The 20,000-nt window shown below is 50.2% G+C and overlaps 1 protein-coding gene across 1 annotated transcript in view; it reads right to left on the bottom strand.

Moving 5' to 3' along the window:
* The window catches only part of SCIN (scinderin), a 59,939-nt gene that overhangs the window by 18,624 nt on the left and 21,315 nt on the right, over window positions 1-20,000 (bottom strand). Inside the window, exons 4-8 of the mRNA XM_069094403.1 lie at window positions 19,473-19,622; window positions 5,838-5,930; window positions 4,850-4,982; window positions 2,863-2,951; window positions 395-724 (exon numbers count right to left, since the gene is read on the bottom strand). Coding sequence (XP_068950504.1) covers window positions 395-724; window positions 2,863-2,951; window positions 4,850-4,982; window positions 5,838-5,930; window positions 19,473-19,622 — 795 coding nt within the window. The remainder of the gene's footprint in view (window positions 1-394; window positions 725-2,862; window positions 2,952-4,849; window positions 4,983-5,837; window positions 5,931-19,472; window positions 19,623-20,000) is intronic.

The raw sequence follows: 20,000 nt of genomic DNA on the forward strand, positions 1-20,000 counted from the left end.
GTGTCAAGATGAAGAAAAGACCTCCATTTGGGTATTAAGTGCTGTGTTTAAACTTGATGTAACTCTGGGGTAGATTCAATTGGGATCCAGGGGTGGGGAACTTTTGACCTTATTGTGCTCTGTGATTGACAAATGAAGGTACTTTACCTATGTTTGGAAACTAATCTCCATTTGAGAAGAGGGGTTTTGTGGTGGACTTAATTAAGGTATAGCCTAGGGGTGGAGAAGTATTTAGAACAGGGACTTTGTAATTGATTCAATGATTGGAAGGTCCTGGGGTGGGGTAGTACTTGGAGATTATTTAATCACACTTAGTAAATGCTGTATTTTGAATGATGTCATGTTTCGATCTTCTCTGTTCTTGGTTTGTCACTGAATAAAATAGAGAGCACCTATGCTGGTATTTTGAACCTGGGAAGTTGCCTTCTTTTGGCATTACATTACACCGCCCCCCCCCACCAGTCCAAGGCCAGCACTCTTGCCTCTCCATCCTCGCACAAATCCCTACCTCCACAGAACCAGAGCCATCGTCCACCATGTTGTGTTGGGCTGCCATCTGGGGACACTCGTGTAACTTTTGGACATCAAATGGAATCTGCTGGACCCTGGCCACTCTCTCAGTCACGTACACCTTTCCAAAGCCTTCACTTTCATCATTCCCTCTCCAGTCATGAAAGAATTGCTTGAAGACTGGCGTTTCACCTCCCTCTGGGAGAACTTGAATCTGAAATGTAAGAATAAGTGAAATACAAAGAAGGAAGAAAAAGCCCTATGCCAGTCATGGAGAAAGAGAAAGGAGTTTCTGGGTGTGTAACAACAGCAGCAAAGCCGTAGGTGCTTAATGGTGGAACTGGACTGAATCAAGCTGAGTAAACTGGGTTAAGAGTCTACAATCCCTAACTCTCATTTATGAAAAACTGAAGGCCAGTTATTAGGAGGGCAACATAGTCCAGCCTCAATGTCTCAGGCAACACCCTGATGCTGACCCTGAGGTCACTCATGTCAACACTTCTGGGTGAGGAGTCAGTATTTGGGCCTAGAGGGCAAAGGGAGCCATAGAAATAAGCAGGGCAGTGCCATGTTCAGACATGACTCTGATGGTAGTGGGTGTCCCTGTAGGCTCCCTCCCTCCACTGATGCAGATCACAAGTTCTTATGGTGGCTGACCCTTCTGGAGAAAAGTCACAAACAATAAATCTATCCCCTAGCAGTCAACCCAGTGACAAGGGCCTTCAGACTGACCTAGGACAGTGCTTGGGTGAAGGATGTACAATTTCATGCCAAGTCCATCAAAAAAGAATCTGGTTCCATAGACATTAAGCACGTACTGAATGCAGATACTGTACTAGACTTCAGGATAAAAAGACAAAAGCCAGTCTGTTCTCAGGGAGTCTATAATATGCCAGGAGGATGAGGTACCCACATTCCAAGTGTCTGTAAGTTGAGAGTCTGGGGGCCTGGGGAAGGCATCCAGAATGGGGCACACCTGAAGTGAGTTGTGAAGGAAGAGGAAGGCAGATAATTAAATAACATGAGCTCACATTCATGTAGGGTTTCCTCTGTGCCAACATCGTGCTAAGTGAGGAGAATGGAAGGTCCCAAATCAGCCCCTGCCCTCAAGGAGCTCCCAGTCTAAGGTGCAGGAGACAACAAGCAAAACAACTATGGGAACATGCAGAGGGGAGAGGGAGCTAGAGGGGACTAGAGGGGACTGGGCTGCAGCCTGGAGGCCAGGATGGCAGGAGCAGAAAGGGGAGCGAGGGGAATATGGCCACGAGATGTGTTTGCCAGATCATGAAGGGCTTTGAATGCCAGACTAAGGGGTCTGGAGGTGATAGGGAGCCACCTGTGCCTTAAGGAAATTATAGATGCAATTCTGTACAAGGATTGATTCAAGAAGAGAGAGAGCAGAGTCTGTGAAACCATTGAGGAGGCCATTATAAATAGCCTACATGGGACGGCTAAGTGGCACAGTGAATAGAGCACCGGCCCAGGAGTCAGGAAGACCTGAGTTCAAATCCAGCCTCAGACACTTAACACAAAAATTAGTCATGTGACCTTGGGCAAGTCACTTAACCCCAACTGCCCTCCAAAAAGCAAAAAAAAAAAAAAATAGCCTACAGTGAATAAATGTGGCAGGGAATCAGTATTGATCAATATTGGAGAAGAGCCCTGGGCCACTGCCTCCCAGAGGAAGCAACACAGGGTCCTTGAGGCCATGAGAAATATGGGGAGGGGGGAAAGACCAGCAAGCCACATGACAAGCAGAGACTGACTCTGTACTTGACAAGCCCCTCCTGGCTATGTGTGGGGGTGGTCACATGTACACATGTCCCCAGAGAAGGAAATGGCCTCTTCCACGGGCTGGTGCTTAATCAAAGGGATTACTACCCCTCTGGATGATGGTGAGGGACAGAGGGGTCCCGGCCATGACATGGACCTTTGGTCCCATTGAGTGTCAGCTTCTCCCTCCAGGATGTACGACCCTCTCTGTGGAAGGGAATCTTTTCCCAAGCCCTTCTGCTGCTCTTCCTTTCTCCCCCCTCCAGTGCTCCTGTTCTATCAATAGAATGTAAGCTCCATGAGGCAAGGCCTTGGCTTTGTGTCCTCAGACCAAGGACAGCAGCTTCTGGAGATTAGCAAGCCCTTCATAAACACTCATTGGCTTGGGTTGGCTCGGGTTGGCTTGAGTTGGCTTGGGTTAGAGAGCCCTGGATCCAATGAGAAGGAACAGGGTCAATAGCGGCCATTGTTCCAGTCCAGAAGGACTCCAAGCCGCCTCAGTCTGGTGCTTTGTGGGGAGAGCCAGAGCACCCCCTTCTGGTTGGTGTTTGCGTCTTTTTTTTTTTTTTTTGCTCTTACTTGGGTATTGAGGGGATAATTCATTTGCTGCAGGAACTCTTCGGCCGTCTTCATGGCTGCCTTCCTCTCCTCAGGATTAGCATCTTTGCCTAAAATACAAGGACACACGCAATGGGTCAAAATGCAGGAGGCCAACCAAATGATCAGAAAACGAGAATCCAGGCTGGCGCCCTGCTGCAATGGTCTGTGTGGACCATGTAATAATTGAAGGTCCAGAGATGGAGGCAAATGAATGTGACCAAAGAGCAAATTAAATTTTAGTTTTTTAAGATTCTTTTTGTATTTCACCTTCCCCTTTGCTTCCTCTGAGAAACCAGGAATGTGAAGTCTCAGTGGCTGAATCCAATTCAATTCAAGGAGCATGTTTTAGGTAGTTGCTATGTGCAAAGCTCAGTGTTAAACAGTGGGAATGAATGGAGGAAGAGGAGGGAGAGAGAGAGAGAGGAAAGGAGGGAGTCAGAGGGAAGGGGAGAAGAGAAGGAGAAGGAAGGAAGGAGGGAGAGAGGAAGGGAAGGAAAGAAAAGGAAGATGATAGAAAGTAAAGAAGGAAAGAAAGAGAGGAGGAGGGAGGAAAGTAGGGGAAAGGAGAAGAGAAGAAGGAAGGAAGGAAGACTTCCCTGCCCTCAAAGCTCTTACATTTGCTTACTACCGTATGACTCTGGACACATCACTCACTCTTCCCAAGCTTGAGTTTCCTAATCTACAAAGTGAGAAGTTTGGACAACAGTCTCTGCGGTCCCTTCCAACTGCAGAGATCAGGGTTCTGGGGGAAGGGGATGATATGCTCAGGGTCTCTGCAGGGGAGGGGACATGATGTAGCATCTAGCTCTTAAACAGACTTCCCAATCGTCACATCTGCTCCTCGCTGTGATCTGGTGATAAAGCCAAGTCCTCTGAGCACACTAAGGCTGCCAGAGGGGAGGTGACACGCCTGGAGTCACACTGCTGGTGTCTGAAGCAGGATTCAAACTCAGGTCTTCTGAACTTCAAGTTGAGACCTACATCATTTCACTTCCCAAATGGATGAGCACATGCATAACAACATAAAGATGAGAACAGACTGATAACTAGGGGGATCAGGAGGGGCTTCCCATAGGAGATGACCAGTGAGCTTGCTTTGAACAAAGCTGGAAAGTTTACAAGGTGAGGAGGGAAGGCTTTCCAGGCATGGGGTACAGCCCAGGCAAAGACACAGAGAAGGGAAAGGCAGCGTCACTTAGAATGATGAGGGCAGTTGGCCTTGTGTGAGGGGCGCTGAGTCTGAAGGGGAATGACGCATAACAAGCTTGGGAAGGCAGACTAGAGCCGGATTCTGAAGGACGCTGAACATCACGCAGAGAAGTGAGTATTCTGTCTTGGAGGCAGGAGGGGGTCACCGAAAGTGTCTGAGCAGGACAGGGATTGATGATCAGATGGGCATTTGGGCTGGGGGTGGGGGCCTCTGGGGAGTGTTTAGAACCTTTATCAAAGGGAACACTTCCACAGCGAGTAAGAGCACGGGCTCCAGTGTCGGGACAACCTGGCGATCGAATCCAGGCTCAGACACTTAGCACCACACCCAGAAACACCTGTCCGTGTAACCTTGAGCAAGTTACTTAACCCCAATTGCTTAGGGGTGGCCAGGTGGCTCAGTGAGTAAGAGTACCGGCTCCAGTGTCGGGAGGACCTGGATCAAATCCAGGCTCAGATACTCAGCATCACACCCAGAAATAACTGGCCGTGTAACCTTGAGCAAGTTACTTAACCCCGATTGCTTAGGGGTGGCCAGGTGGCTCAGCGAGTAAGAGTACCAGCTCCAGTGTCAGGATGACCTGGATCAAATCTGGGCTCAGATACTCAGCATCACACCCAGAAATAACTGGCTGTGTAACCTTGAGCAAGTTACTTAACCCCGATTGCTTTAAAAAAAAAAAAAGGGAACACTTCTCTGTCCTCCAGAGAGCTCCGAGGCCCAACCAGCAGCATCAGCACCAAGGACACCTCCTACCTTTCCACACAAAAATCTGTTTCGAGGCCCCATGGTCCAGGATAAAACATTCTTCTGACTTCAGCATCCCCATGGAGAAAGGGTTCTCTTCAGCCACGACTGACACACTCATGGTCCCAGTGGCATCAGAAACCTAAGCCAAGAAAAGGTCATCCGTGAGGGTCTGGGAGCTTTCGTGTGAGTCCTTGGCTCACTTCTGTAGAGCTGCTGCCCGAGGACCAGCCACAGCACAAGGCTCGGAGCCCGACCACAGGCCAGTCCCTGGACACTGACAAAGCCTTTCTGAATGGTGCTTTGCCATGTGTCCAGCACAGACTTTAAACCTCATCAATGTTAATGCAGAACAGACTGACCATAAAACTGTCTTTTAGTCACATCTTTAAGGCTGAGAAATCCCTGGGTTTTTTATTTATTTTGACAAGCTTCACAAAGTTGAAAGTGAAAGGAGGGTTCACAGAGATCCCCTGGAAATGGACCGTGGCCGTGCCAAGCCTAGGCATCCAGTATAGACTTGGGCATGCTTTGTTCGGGGGGCTCAGCCTTTGCAATACTGCATGTTTCCAAGAGAGGGAGCCCTGGGACTAGAATTAAATGTCCTCACATCAGGACTTGGCAGGACTTGATCTACTGGACAGGAAGGGCTGGGAGGGGCATGTTTCATGAAATGAGTATACTCCTCTCCGGCCTGGGAACTTCCCCTTTGCCTGAGCTCAGGAAGGACGGTCTCAGCCCTCTCTTGTCCAGCCACTGTTCACTTGGCCCTCCATGGTACAGCACTTGGCCAACCTCAGAGTGCCACAGAAATGCCCCAGATGCCCAGGAGGATGAGGAGGATGCCAAGAGGAACCTGGCCCAAGGCCAAGGTCCCTCGGTTTGTTTTGCCTCCCCAGAACGCATCCTGCTACCCTGGGTTCATGGGGCGCCATCCAGCACCCCTGGAGGACCCTGAATAGACCCCGAGCTGAAGGACCCCGAACCCGGCACTCACCATGTACAGCCTGGCCATTCTCCTGTTGCTGATGTCGGCTAAAGTGTCATCATCCTCAACTCCTTCCCTCAGCTCCGGCTTGTTTCCTAAAGCCTTTGAGGAGGGAATAGGAAACATGAGGCCTTGCCTGGGGGCATGGGTGACTTGGTGACCCCAGCCATCCCCAGGGACCACCTTTTTTTAACCCCATAGGCAGTGGAAGGTTTAACCTGTGCCTTCTTGGGCCACACAATCAGTGTTTAGAGCTCAAGATTAGGAGGAGGGAGAGAATCTAAGGGAAGTAGAAACCCTGCCCTCAAGGCCTATAGAACCTGAATTCTGGGCCCCAGGCCCCTGTCAAACAAGCCAGACTCAGGCAGATCCATCACAGACCTCTGAAGACTAACAGCAGCAGCAAAGCCCAGACAAAGTCATGGAAGAGAAGTCTGGAAGAGGAGAGGGAACCCAGTGGGAAAGGCTGCTACACAGTGCTTTAAAGTGAAAGCACCGTGTGCGTTATGAATGTGTGCATATACATGCATGGAGGCAGGGATGGATATTTCTATAGAGATATTTGGTCTCGATCTGGGGCAGGGAACTCCTAAGGTAGAAAGCCCCTCCACTCATGCAGATGCCGACTCACTGAATACTATAAATGTAAGAGAAAAGGCGATTGGCCTAAAAACCCAGGAAGCCACAAACAGCAGAAGCTGACCATCTGACATCTAGTGGCTTGGTCTTCTTTTCTCCCCTTTGGTACTTTTGTGGGTCAGAACACTTGTCTTTGCCCATGGACACAAGAGGAGACAGGATAGCGAACAAGACCGTGGAGCTCTTTGTCCCCACCCTGCCTCGGTCCTTCCTGAGCGACCTGGCCCAGCTCTCCTCATCTGGGAAAGAAAGGACGGGCTGAGGCCCTTCTGGCTCCGAATCCTCCATGACACGACGTCAGAATATAACAAAAGAATAGTTGCCAGAGACCTTTGGCAACTCCCATGAAGAGCTGGGGCCAAAGGGTTGTTCAAAAACTGACCCTTCTGACGTTGGCCAAGGCCCTGCATTAATTCTGCAGGAAAGGCGAAGAGCCTTTGGGGTGGCAAGTCTGCCAGCCTGCAGCCCCAGTGGAGACAGCTTCCCCCAGGGTACAACCAGGCTCAAGGGGGATTCTTCCCGAGGACAGAGGGGCCTCTGGCTGCAGTCTGACCCAGGGCTGGTTTTCTTGGGACATCTGGGTGGCCACCGGGTCCCTAGAAGCTGATCTGACTACGCTGACTGGATCAGAGGCCCTCAGGCCTCAGGAAGTGGCCACAGCTGGCCATAAACCCTCCTCCTGTGTGAGCACAACCACCAAAATGGGAGAGGGGAATTATCTCCCACCCCCTTTACCACATAAGCCATTGTGGCTGCACACAGAGGCAGTGTCCAGGAGGAGGGAAGCCAAAGGCCTTCTCTGCTCTCTGCCCTGGTCATATCTCAGCTGGGGGACCGAGGCACTATGTCTGGGGGAGGAGTGAAGCCTGGGCAAGACAAGGAGGCTGAAGGATCCTGGGCATCAGAGGAGGAAGTCGGTCCTAGGGCCTGAGGAAAACCCCACCTCTAAACCCCCGATCTGCTGCATGAAGGGGCAGCCGGCCCTGCTGTGGAGGATAAGGCTGGCAGGAAGGGTATAAGACTGGCACAGCCTACCCCAGAAGGGATTCGGTCACAGGGTCACAGAATTGTAGCCGGTGCAGACCTTTGTCCAAGGTCACGTAGGCACTGGGGCTCAGCTGGGATTTGGACCCCTCCTGAGCCAAAGCCCTCACACTCACCACTGGGGCACACTGCCTCTGGGTGCCACATGTATCCCCTTCCCCACTGGCACTAGTGGCCAGCTCCTAGGTTTTCTTACACACTGTGGGGACCAGGAGAGTGCTTGGATAGCACAAGTCACCCCTCACTCTGGTTCCACCTATGCAGAGGACACAGCATTTGGTGCTCACTCAGTCTTAGCCTCATGGTTTGCTTACAATAGTCCTGTGGGGCCCCTGGGGGTCTGCAGCCCATTGGAGCCCCCAGTCTAGAGCAAACAGAAGAGACAGCAGGTGCTCAGGCAGGGCATGTGACCAGGGCAAAGGCTTTTCTACCTAAGCTATCACAAATATTTGATCATAGGGAAGGCCCACAACAATCAGTTCTCAGGAAAGAAGAAGGCTGTTCAGGGAGCCCCTCCCAGTCTGAGTCTTAGGCTCCCAGCCTGCCTCTGCTCCCTAGGAGAGCTAGAAGGGACCCCAGGCCCCTCCTTTTGCCAAGGAGGAAGCTGAAGCCCTGAGGCAGAGCCAAACCACGTACCCCCAAACTATTTCTGTCTTCCTCACTTGGATGTTTTCCTGTTGCTTGCTACCCATCAGTGCTCTGTCCTGAGCCCAGGGACCCTTTCTAGAACATCCACTGTCTTCCTGGAGCCTCCCGAAGCCCTGCCACACTGGGATTATCTCCACCATTTTGTAAGTGGGGGAAATGAGGCCCAAGGTGGGAAAGGACGCTGCCAAAGTCAGTCATAGAGCTGCTAAGTGGGAGAAGCAGGCTCTCCAACACCCCCAGTGCTCTTCTCCGGTGCCGCCCCATGGGGTCTTCCCAGAGCCTCTACTGGGGCATGGGCCCAAACCCCCATTCCTCATTCTCCAGACTTAGCCATCAGACCCCGTGATGCCTTCCCTACTGGAATGCAAGGTCCTTGAAGGAGGCTCATCTTTCTTCTTGCCTGTCTTCTTATTAACAGGGCTTAGCACGCTGCTCAGCATGTACTTTACAATGCTTCTTACAGCTGTTCCATGGGCATGATCATTCTGTCACCCACAGAAAGTCCTCCACAGTCTGTCTATCCCCAGTGCCCCTTTCTGGCCTCTCATGCCTGTTAGGGCTTAGTGAAAGTCAAATAAAATTTCTAGACAATAAACCCACTAAGTAATTAATGGTCAGGGGGGTTGGCAAGATGGAGGTGTGTATAGCAATGTTCACCTTAAAGGAAGAAGAATCTGTTGGCTAGGTTGGGTCAAGGTGGGCTCTTTGGGGGAGGGGAGGAATTGTGAACAGGCCCAACCCCTTTGGGCTGGGGACCTGTAAATGGTGCAGTCTGCTCTATAAACATCCTGGTCCTCAGGCTTGTGGCCCAGGGATGCCCCAAAGTCCCAAAGAGCCACATTGCTGTCAGAGAAGACAGACCACACAGAGTCATTTAGGCCAAATGGACCAGGGTAAAGGGCAGGGCTACTCAAAAGAGCCAGAGGCTCAGCTTGGGAACCAGGATAGCCTATTTCAGGGCCCTGGGCTGAGCCATTGGAGACAGAAGCACTTTGAAAAAGGCAGGTGTGGACTTGGCAGAAGTTCACACTTTCTGAGAATTAAGAGTTTTCCTAAATTGGAATGGGCTCACTGGGGGAATGAGGGTTAATGACCAGCAAGGAATCTTGTTTCCTTAAGGACTGGACCAGACAGGTACAGAACTCCCTTCAGGCACTGAGTCTGCCTCCAGAAATAGTCCCAGGCTAATGACCTGACTGCAGTCCAGTTTGACTGAGATGGATCACTAGGTAGCCAGGCCTTAGCAGGCTTGTCTGGGGATGGGAAGTCCCTCAGCTCTCCCTCAGGCACTCGCTGTACCAGCAATCAGCAACAGCACTGGCATCCCCAGGATGGCTGCTGGCACAGGTTCTTAGATATGCTTTGCCAGGAAAGATGGATGTTCAAGGGGTCGGTAATCTTTTTTAATTACCTTCATTAGTTTAGGGGAAAAGTCAGCACCCTAAACTCCAGAGAAAATTCAAACAAAGAAGATAGAGAAAATATAAGCAGAGAAATAAAAACCAACAGGCAGGGCTCCTGACTGTCCGAGAAATTAGTGCAGATCAACAGATTCAACTGTCTGACCAAGGCAATGCATACATTGTTACCAGAGAGAGCCTGGGCAGGGGGGCGGGGGAGTGGGGGTCAGCTCCTTAACAGCTACCCAGAGTCTCATCTGGTCAAATCATAAGAACACTCTTCCATGAGGGAGCCCCAAAGCAAAATGAGACCCTCGGAGTATATAGTGCTCTGGGGCTCCCTTACTGGAAGAGTGCTCTTGTGCTTCGACCAGATGAGACTTATATATGCCCTTTCTGGAGCCAGAGGGCATCACAGCCCTGGTGACTCAGTGCCTAATTAGAAATGAACAAAAGCTATGAAAGCCTTCCTGCAAACAAGCCTCCCCTAAGCAAGCTTCCCTTAGTGGGATCCACCAGAGACCTTTAAATGGGCAGGGGAGATCTTAAATCCCATTAACATTATACCCTCCAGAATAGCATGAAGGCCCCACTATCAGCAGCAGCTGACACCCCTGGCAGTGTTTGCCCAAGGCCCCTAATTCAGGGCACTCATCTTATTGGGAAGGTCACAAGTCTCTGTTTGAACTGGGGTGTGCCAGTAAGGCACACCCACTGACCTCTAGATCCCTACCCCAGCTCAAACACCTCTTATCTCCAGGATGTGTCTCCACTGTGCTGGGGCTGGGGCACCAGGGAGAACCCCCGGAACTGGCCTGAATCTCCTTCTTTTGGCTCCCAATAAAGCTGGGGTGTGGTTCTCAGAAAGTCCCACCTTCATGGAGCTTCCAGAAATAGACACCTTGAGGTCGTGTCCAGGTGGGAGGAGGGAGTGGGAGGCCGACTGAAGCCCCACAATGTCAGCACACATGCCAGGAGCTTGAATTAATATTTACCAGAAGCATGAACAAACCATTGGGGGTGTTTAGCTAAGGCAGGAGGCTGCAGAAATGCCTCCTCAACACTGCTTCTGGGATCCCTGCCCTTCAAAGGCTCTGCCCAAACACTTCTTTGTACCAGAGGCATCATCCCCTCCTTGAGATTTTCAGATTCTCTTCACTTTGGTGGGGGAGGGGGGAGGAAACACTCCTGAAATTAATTTGGATCAAAGCATCTGGAGCCACGTTGTGGCCCCCCCACCCAAGCCCTTTGGAGCATGAGCTTCTCCTGGCCAGGACTCTATGGTCTGTGTAGCCACACTGTGTGACACTGGGGCTGGTGCATAGTGGGGGCCTAATAAATGCTTTTTAATGGGATGCAGTGTGTTTCTCTGAATAAGGAAAACCTGAAGGTAATATTGGGCTCAACCCTAAGGTCTTCCTTTATTAAAATAAAAAAAAAAGCCTGACATGTTGTCATGACTCAGTGGACACTACCCAAGACGACGAGATCATCATCGTTTGGTCCAAAACCCTCAATTAACAAATGAGGGAACCGAGGCACAGAGAGGCCTCTTTGAGCCAGGACCCCAACCCATGTTCTTTGTCCCTTAACAGGTCTAAGTACGGTATGTGGGTGTTGGGAACCAGAAACAGAGGCAGGCAGTGTGGGTGCAGGCTGGAATCACTCATTTAAGGAGTCTTTGCATTTATATCCTTCTTTGAGGGATCCAATGACAGATGCCTCAGGGGGCCACAGAGAGGAGAGGAGCCTGGTGGGTGTGAGTGGGATGGGGGGCCATGGAGAGGAGAAGAGGCTAAGGGGTGAGAGCAGGATGGGGCGTCATTGTGATAGTAATGGCAATTAAAGATTCCCCTGTATTGGCTTGGTTTTCAAATTGATTGTGTTAAAACCCAGAGCTTGTTAATCCCACCTGTGGGATGGGCTTGTTGATGTGAAAAGAGAGTCCTGAACTGGGAGGAGCTGGTGACGTAGATTTGGAGACACAAGAGAGAGGCAGAAGAACTTTTTTGGAAGCAGCACCTCGTGGAGGCAGAGAGAGAGACTGAGAGAATTGCTGGTGGCCGCTTTGAATTGCCCTGGACTTTTGAGACCTGCCCCCTGAGCTGCCAAGGACTGAGGAGACATGGCTGTTTTGCTGGTACTTTTTCTGTCTGTTTTGATGTTGTTTTGCCAGATTTGTCCACTGGTGAAAGACAGTCCTGTTGTTGAAGAAGTCCTGGAACTTGGCTTTTGGTTAAGGAGCCCTGAGACTGTCCTGCAGACAGAGAGTGAATACTGTCCACTGGTGAAGGACAGTGCTGTTGTTGCAGGGGTCTGGAGACTGTCCTGCAGACAGAATGAATACTGTCCACTGGTGAAGGACAGTGCTGTTGTTGCAGGGGTCTGGGAAACTTTCTGTTGGTTCAGAAGCCCTGAAGAAGGATTTTCTTGTTGTATGTTTACAGAAATCCTGGGAGAGGGTTTTGCTAATGTGTTCAGGGGTTCTAGGACTGTTCTACAGACAGAGGATGAATTCATGAAGGGACTGGCAATGTATCTTGTGGCTTTGCTAAGCCTTGTCTCCCCAGGAACTAAGATTGCTGAGAACTTGCCTGGAGTCAAGATGAAGAAAAGACCTCCATTTGGGTATTAAGTGCTGTGCTTAAATTTGATGTAACTCTAGGGTAGATTCAATTGTGATCCAGGGGTGGGGAACTTTTGACCTTTTTGTGTTCTATGGTTGAGCAAATGAATGTACTTTACTTGTGTTTGGAAACTAATCTCCATTTGAGAAGAGGGGTTTTGTGGTGGACTAAGTGAAGGTATAGCCTAGGGGTGGAGAAGTATTTAGAACAGGGACTTTGTAATTGATTGAATGATTGGAAGGTCCTGGGGTGGGGTAGTACTTGGAGATTATTTAATCACACTTAGTAAATGCTGTATTTTGAATGATGTCATGTTTTGACCTTCTCTGTTCTTGGTTTGTTACTGAATAAAATGGAGGGCACCTATGCTGGTATTTTGAACCTTGGGAAGTTGCCTTTCCTTGGCAATTACAGTACAGTCATGGAGAGGAGAGGAGCCTGGTGGGTGTGGGAAGAGACACCTGGCCCCTGCCCCCCAACCACCTTGAGTTCATTTTGCACAGACCTCTGGTGAATGCATCATCTCCCCAATTAGAATGGAAGCTCAGGCAGGGCAGGGGCTGTTCTGATTTCCTCTTGGCATTCCCAATGCTTAGCACCATACCTGGCACAGAGTAACTCCTTAATATTTGTATCAATGTGCGCAGGAGTCAATAGCCAGGCAGAATTCATATTCAGCAAATGCTTATTAGCACCCACCATATTCCAAGCAACTGTGCACCTCTGTGACACACCCCCATGCCTATTTCCAAACAGGAAAGCATCAGAACAAAGACTACTTGGCCTTGGCATTCAGGAAAGAGGCAAGAAAATGGCCCAGGCACCCCTTGAGGGAAGGAGCCTGGGAACAGCCTGGCCTGGCTCAAGGTGGGGGAGGGAATCCCCTGAGCCTGACCATTCCACAAACACACATTGTATGTACGTCTCCTACCTTGTCCTGGGCACAGAGAACACACTGACCAGGTATCCCCCAATCAGCCCTGGAGAAATGACAGTGGTGCCAGGATTGGGGAGCACCAGTGAAGTCTTCCCCTTCCTCTCAGTCAGGAAGGAACAAAGTAATCCAGGAGTAAACCTTAGGACTCACAGCTGGGTCCGGGTAGGTTCAGTTTCCTCGGGGGACATAGGACAAACAGAAGCATTTAGAGACCAAGGCCAGGTCAGGGCTCAGTCGAGGGCATCCAGGGAACAACCACATGGGGCCATTCAGGTAGGGGGGGGGGGTCGGGGGGGGGGGGGGGCATTGACATGACTTCCTGTGAATTCTCAGAGACCACAGACCCTTCATCAGGTTCCCCAGCAGACTCTAATCACAGTTAGTGACTATGGGTGAGAGAGCCAGAGATAAAGTCTGACTTCTTTAATTAAGATCAAATTACTTCCAAGTGGACATCTGTGATAGTAATGGCAATTAAAGATTCCCCTGTATTGGCTTGGTTTTCAAATTGATTGTGTTAAAACCCAGAGTTTGTTAATCCCACCTGTGGGATGGACTTTTTGATGTGAAAAGAAAGTCCTGAACTGGGAGGAGCTGGTGATGTAGATTCGGAGAGACACTAGAGAGAGGTGGAAGATCTTTTTTGGAAGCAGCACCTCGTGGAGAGAGAGAGACTAAGAGAATTGCTGGTGGCCACTTTGAATTGCCCTGGACTTTTGAGACCTGCCCCCTGAGCTGCCAAGGACTGAGGAGACATGGCTGTTTTGCTGGTACTTTGTCTGTCTGTTTTGATGTTGTTTTGCCAGATTTGTCCACTGGTGAAAGACAGTCCTTTTGTTGAAGAAGTCCTGGAACCTGGCTGTTTGCTAAGAAGGCCTGAGACTGTCCTGCAGACAGAGAGTGAATACTGTCCACTGGTGAGGGACAGTGCTGTTGCTGCAGGGGTCTGGAGACTGTCCTGCAGACAGAATGAATACTGTCCACTGGTGAAGTACAGTGCTGTTGTTGCAGGGGTCTGGGAGCCTTTCTGTTGGTTCAGAAGCCCTGAAGAAGGATTTTCTTGTTGTATGTTTACAGAAATCCTGGGAGAGGGCTTTGCTAATGTGTTCAGGGGTTCTAGGACTGTTCTACAGACAGAGGATAAATTCATGAAGGGACTGGCAATGTATCTTGTGGCTTTGCTAAGCCTTGTCTCCCCAGGAACTAAGATTGCTGAGAACTTGCCTCATGTCAAGATGAAGAAAAGAGCTCCATTTGGGTATTAAGTGCTGTGTTTAAACTTGATGTAACTCTGGGGTAGATTCAATTGTGATCCAGGGGTGGGGAACTTTTGACCTTATGTTTGGAAACTAATATCCATTTGAGAAGAGGGGCTTTGTGGTGGACTTGATTAAGGCATAGCCTAGGGGTGGAGAAGTATTTAGAACAGAGACTTTGTAATTGATTGAATGATTGGAAGGTCCTGGGGTGGGGCAGTCCTTGGAGATTATTTAATCACAAATGCTGTATTTTGAATGATGTCATGTTTTGATCTTCTCCGTTCTTGGTTTGTCACTGAATAAAATAGAGAGTACCTATGCTGGTATTTTGAACCTGGGAAGTTGCCTTCTTTTGGCATTACATTACAACATCACGGATGTCCCCCCTGATGATTAGACTAAGCAAAAGCTCTTTCTTGTCTGGAGACAAAACCTGGCTTCAGAGAAGGTTCCGGCTACCTGGCCTCCACACATATGTCTGTGCCAGCAGAAAGCCAGGATGGCCAGCTCTCTCTCCCCTGCTCTGATTCTGGAAAAGACCACCCACAGGAGGGAGGCAGCCTCCTCCCATCCCCTCCTCACCATTGACATAATTCACACCCCCGTGGTCCCTTTGCCTCTCACCAGACCTGTGAAGTTGGCAGCACAACTATCACCATCCCCATTTTACAGATGAGGACTGAACCACTCTGGTCATGGGGCTCAGAGGTGCCCCAGCTGGAAATTGAACCACCAAGGGCTCCTTCCATTACACCATGCCATCACCGAGGCATGGTAATAATTAGGGGCAGTTCCCATGGCTGAACTTCTTTGTGGATAACCTTTGAATGCCTGGACCCTGGGAGGGAGAGTCCACTCTGATCCCAGCCCCTAAGCTCCAGCCCCGTGCTTGGAAGAGGGCTGATGTCTGAAGAAAGGTACGTGATTAAAAGTCAGCTTTCACGGGGCAGAAGTGGGCTCCTCTCACTGGGGGGGGGGGGGGGCGCATCCTCCGCCAGAGTGAGCTCAATGAGCCAAGCCTCTCTCAGTCTGAAGGTCTAACCCCAGAAACCCTTTTACAAGAGACCCAACAGCCTGTACTTGAGGCATCCACTGAGGGGAAAACTCACTCCCCACCTCCGTGGGCATCCCCTCCTACCTTGGACAGCTCTCCTCCTTGGGTTTTCCTGACCTGGAGCTACCTGAAACCTGCCTCTTTGCTAATTTGCTTCCACCCACTGGTCCTAGTTCAGCCCAACAAAGCAAGTCTGGACCATCTTCCATGTAACACTCTTGGAAATATTGGAAGACACCTAGATCTCTGCTCCAAAATTCCTCCTGCAGGGGATAATGTAAGAACAGCACACCTTGGTCTCCAGAAGTCCTCAGAGACCTTCTTTCACTGAGAGGAGGAATTCAGGGAGAGGTGGATGTGGACTGGGACAGAAGACTAGGTGGCCTCCATGGAGGAGGCATCCGCAGGAAGCTCTGCCAACTTGAAATGCCCTCCAAATGTCAGTGACTGTGACAATGGTTATTCCTCAACTAAGTCTGAATGTGGCCATTCTCACCACTTTTGAACATCTGTAGTCTATGTCTCAGCCACACACTCACATTCACAAAGCACTGCAAAATCCAGGGGACCTGAGGGGCAGTGGAGAGTCATGGTAGATGTGAGGGGACAGCAGGGCATGACCCAGAGTGACCAATGGGCAGGCGGTGAGGAAAGGCAGACCCGGAAGAGGACTGGTACCCAGGAAAATGACCTAGACCCACTCAGTCACTGACTAGCTAGATGACCCTGGCTAAGTCATGTGGCTTGCCTCAGTTTCCTGAGCTGTAAAACAGGGCCAATAGTAGCACTGCTCCTAGCCCCCAGAGCTGTTGTGAGGATCAAATGAGAAAATTCCTGTAAAGCGCTTTCCATAATTAAAGTGCTTTAAAAATCTGAGCTGTTGTGATTCTTCTTATATTGTTATTTTTAATTACCATGCCAAAGGAAGAAGGCTCCACAACTCTGAGATCAGGCATCTGTGAAAATTCTCACACATGTGCTAATGGTCCTTGCCTAATTAGACCCCAGGTCTTTGGGAAGCAGGACCCTTACTGAGCACAGTCTTTTTGTCCCTGAGGCCTCGAGTGCACTGTGAGGTACATGGCGGGCATCTGGAATAAAGCAGATGCTCATGGGGGAGGAGGAAGGGAAGGGGCAGAGGAGGAGCTTCCCCCAACCCGACCTCCTCCAGCTCCCTTACAATACACAGACCGACCAGGGCCACACTAGGCTGGGCTCTGTACACTGCTGCCCCAGGGTGTTTGCTCTGCCAATGGCTTTGGCCTTAACCATTCAACCAAGGGACCTTCCTGTTTGGAAAAGTACAGCTGGCTTTCCTCAAGATTGTGCCTGGCCACCTGTCCAACTGCCTCCTCTTTCTTGTTTCCAACACAGCACTTTCAAGAAATACCTTCTTTGGTAAAGTTTCTAAACAATTTCCTTTTCAAGAGAAATAGCCCAAGTATGTACTCCCAGTCAGGAGACTCTCAGCCCCTTGCTGGCGCCAGAGATTTTAATGTCCATGGGATGGCGACATGCTTCGTTCCCCTTCACTTTCCTAATTTGCTTTTCACATAATAAAAGGAACAATGGACCCATGCAACATGTCTCTAAACCATTTATATGCCACCAAATTTCAAAGGCAAAGACAATGTTTACAGTAAAGATGAAAAAGCACTGGGAAAGCAGCAAGGTCATAGAGAGAACACAGGTGGAGAGGCCAAGACTGAGGGATGGGTGGCTTTGGGATGTATCCAAGATGAAGATGCCCATGACAGGGGACAGGTCAGGCCAGAGCTCACAGGCTCACCCTGGGCTAGAGGGGACGATGTTGACCCCTCTTCCACCCTCCTCCCTCTCACAGGGTCTGAGGGCTGTCACTAGACATAGGGGAGGGGTTGTATCATAGCAGAAGGGCAGTATTATGGGGCAGGGATTCCAGCTCCTATTTGCTAGACTGAGCCAGAAGAGAATGAATGTCATGACCAAATATCATAATAGCCTGCATAAATACAGCATTTACAGAGGAGCTGTCTCATTTGATTCCTCACAAGAACTCACTGAAGTACATGCTGCTATCTCCATTTTACAGATGAGGAAAGGGAGCCAGGCCAGTTAAGTGATTTGCCCTAGCCCACAGCTAGTGCCCGAGGAAGATCTGAACTCACATCTTCCTGACTAAGCAGAGCAGGGGCAGGCTTATCCATCTCCCACATGAGAGATGAAAGTATCCTTTGGGGATTTAAACACCAGACCCTTAGTCAGCCTGGCTGGCCCCTTTGGAAATTATCAGTGCCCTTCCTAGATGGGTGCCCAGAACTGAACATGACCCTTGGCATGGGTGTGGCCAGGGCACAGTGGAGCAGAACCACCACCCTCCCTGGTCTCGGATGTGAGACCCAACAATAGGAACCGCAAAGATAAAGGCAATAAAATTGTGGTCATTAGAATGTCTGTAAGCTTGGCACAGTGCTCTACAAACACTATCCCATTGGATCCTCATGATAACCCTGGGAGGCAGGGGCTATTTTAGTGATGAGGAAACTGAGGCAGACAAGTGCCTTACAGCTGGGTTATTTGCCTGGGGTCATGCTGCTGGCAATTTATCTCCAGCTGAGCTTTAGCTCTGGTCCTGCCTCTGTTGGTACAAATCGTGCTCCCACTCACTAAAACCCTCTGATCTAGACTCCAGTGTCACCCCTCCTCCCTGCTTTCCATGGGGAAGCTGATTCTTTTTTTAAACTTGAGCTTAACTTTATGGTTATTTCTATTAAACAACTTATTTCACTTGGTGTCATTTGACAATTTATGTTGAGATCTTTGTGATTCTGCATGTTGCCCAAGGTCTCAGTTCTCTCTCTCTGTCTCTGTCTCTTTCTCTCTGTCTCTGTCTGTCTGTCTCTCTCTCTCCCTCTCCCCTCTCTCCCCATCTCTTTTTCTCTCTCTCTCCTCTGTGTGTCTCTCTCTGTCTCTCTCTCTCTCTCTCTCTCTCCTGCTCTGTCTCTCTCCACCCCTTCCCTCCCTCTCTACCTATCTCTATATCTCTCTATTTATCTACCATCCCTCTGGTGATATGTCACAGATACAAAAATGTGTTGATGTTCATTTCCACAACATGGATAAAAAAATGTTAAAAAGCCCCAAGTTGAGGACAGATCCCCGAGGCACCCCTCTGGAGACCTCCTTCCAAGACACCACCAGAGAGTGGGTCACTGAGTAAACTGATTAAAACTGATTAAACATTTGGGAACAAGCTCTCCCTGGCTGTGGCGCGTCACCCAATGCCATCATCATGTCATTCCCAGGAGCCCTTGGGCTTTGCTAATATTTGGGTAAACACCATCACAGTGTTCCCGAGCCAGCAGCCCTATCACAGAGGAGGGTGACACGCTGGGTCTTTGTGATCACTGCTTCATGGTTCTTAACCATCCCTTTAATAACATTCTAAAAATGTTTTCCCAGGAAACAAAGTCAAGCTCAATGGCCTTTCTCCTGAGTAGTCTAGGTCATAGAATCTGCCTTGCTAATGTTACACCAGTCATTTACACCTCCTGAGCTGGCCAAAGGTAGAGGGCAGAGGTACAGCCTCTCGTGGGGACCCCCAAGGCTGGGGAGCAGCTGGAGGTGATGGAGGGGATGTGATGTAGGGGAAAGGGGTAGGAGCAGATTGTGTGGGGTTTTAAGAGGCCAGGCTAGACTGAGCAATGGGAGCCAAGGCAGAGCTGGGTCTAATGAGATCCTCCTCCCTAACACTCGAGGCAAGGGTAGGGCTTGCAGACTTGACCAAGCTCAGAGCTGAGGATGTTTGCACACCGTACAATCCAAACCTTGCATTTTGTGAACTCAAGGAGCCTAGTGAAGGGCCCCCCAGAACCCCCGGCAGGCAGCAACAGAGGTGAGACCCAGAGCCCCAACTCCAGGCCTTTGCCAGTCAGGCTGGAGGGGAGAGTGGAGCCCTGGGCATCACAGCCGGACCACCAGGCATCTGTCCCCCTGCCCTGGGAGCCCACTGAGCTCTCACTGCCCGTCACGCCATCTCACCCTCTCACCAGCCTACCTGGAGGACTTCAGGGGGCTCATTCCCATCTTCCACGATAATAAGTTGGGATCGTCCTCTCCTCTCGGTGTCCCGAATGTCCATGGCGACTTGGTTGGCCTTCAGACGCTCGTATTTGTTACAGAATGAGCCGCACCACTGGTAAATTTCCTAAGAAACCAGACAGAGACTTCAGCTGCGGTCAGAGGACTCAGGTGGCATCTGGGCCTAGAAACTACCGTTGCGGCTTAGTTCAGACTTTCTTAGGCTGCTCCCCCTGATTTTCAAAGGCTAACCTACTGTGATAGCTGGCTGCATCACCCTTGAGACCACCAAGCCCCACCCCCTCTTTCTGCAGGTAAGGAAATGGAGGCTCAGACTGGGGAAGGGACTTGTCCCAGGCTTCAGAGAAGTAGCCAAGCCAGGCTTCACATGGGGAGCGCTTGGACAGGTGACCTAGTATGCCTTCCAAGTGGAATCAGCACCCTGGACACAGGCCCCATCCGTCAGTTCCTGCTGTGAGTCTGGGGCTTCAAGCCCAAGGGGCCC

The sequence above is a fragment of the Petaurus breviceps genome, unplaced genomic scaffold, assembly GCF_028583685.1.
Source record: "Petaurus breviceps papuanus isolate PSGF00001 unplaced genomic scaffold, PetGlider_PUasm1.0 218, whole genome shotgun sequence".
NCBI classification, from domain to species: Eukaryota; Metazoa; Chordata; class Mammalia; order Diprotodontia; family Petauridae; genus Petaurus; species Petaurus breviceps.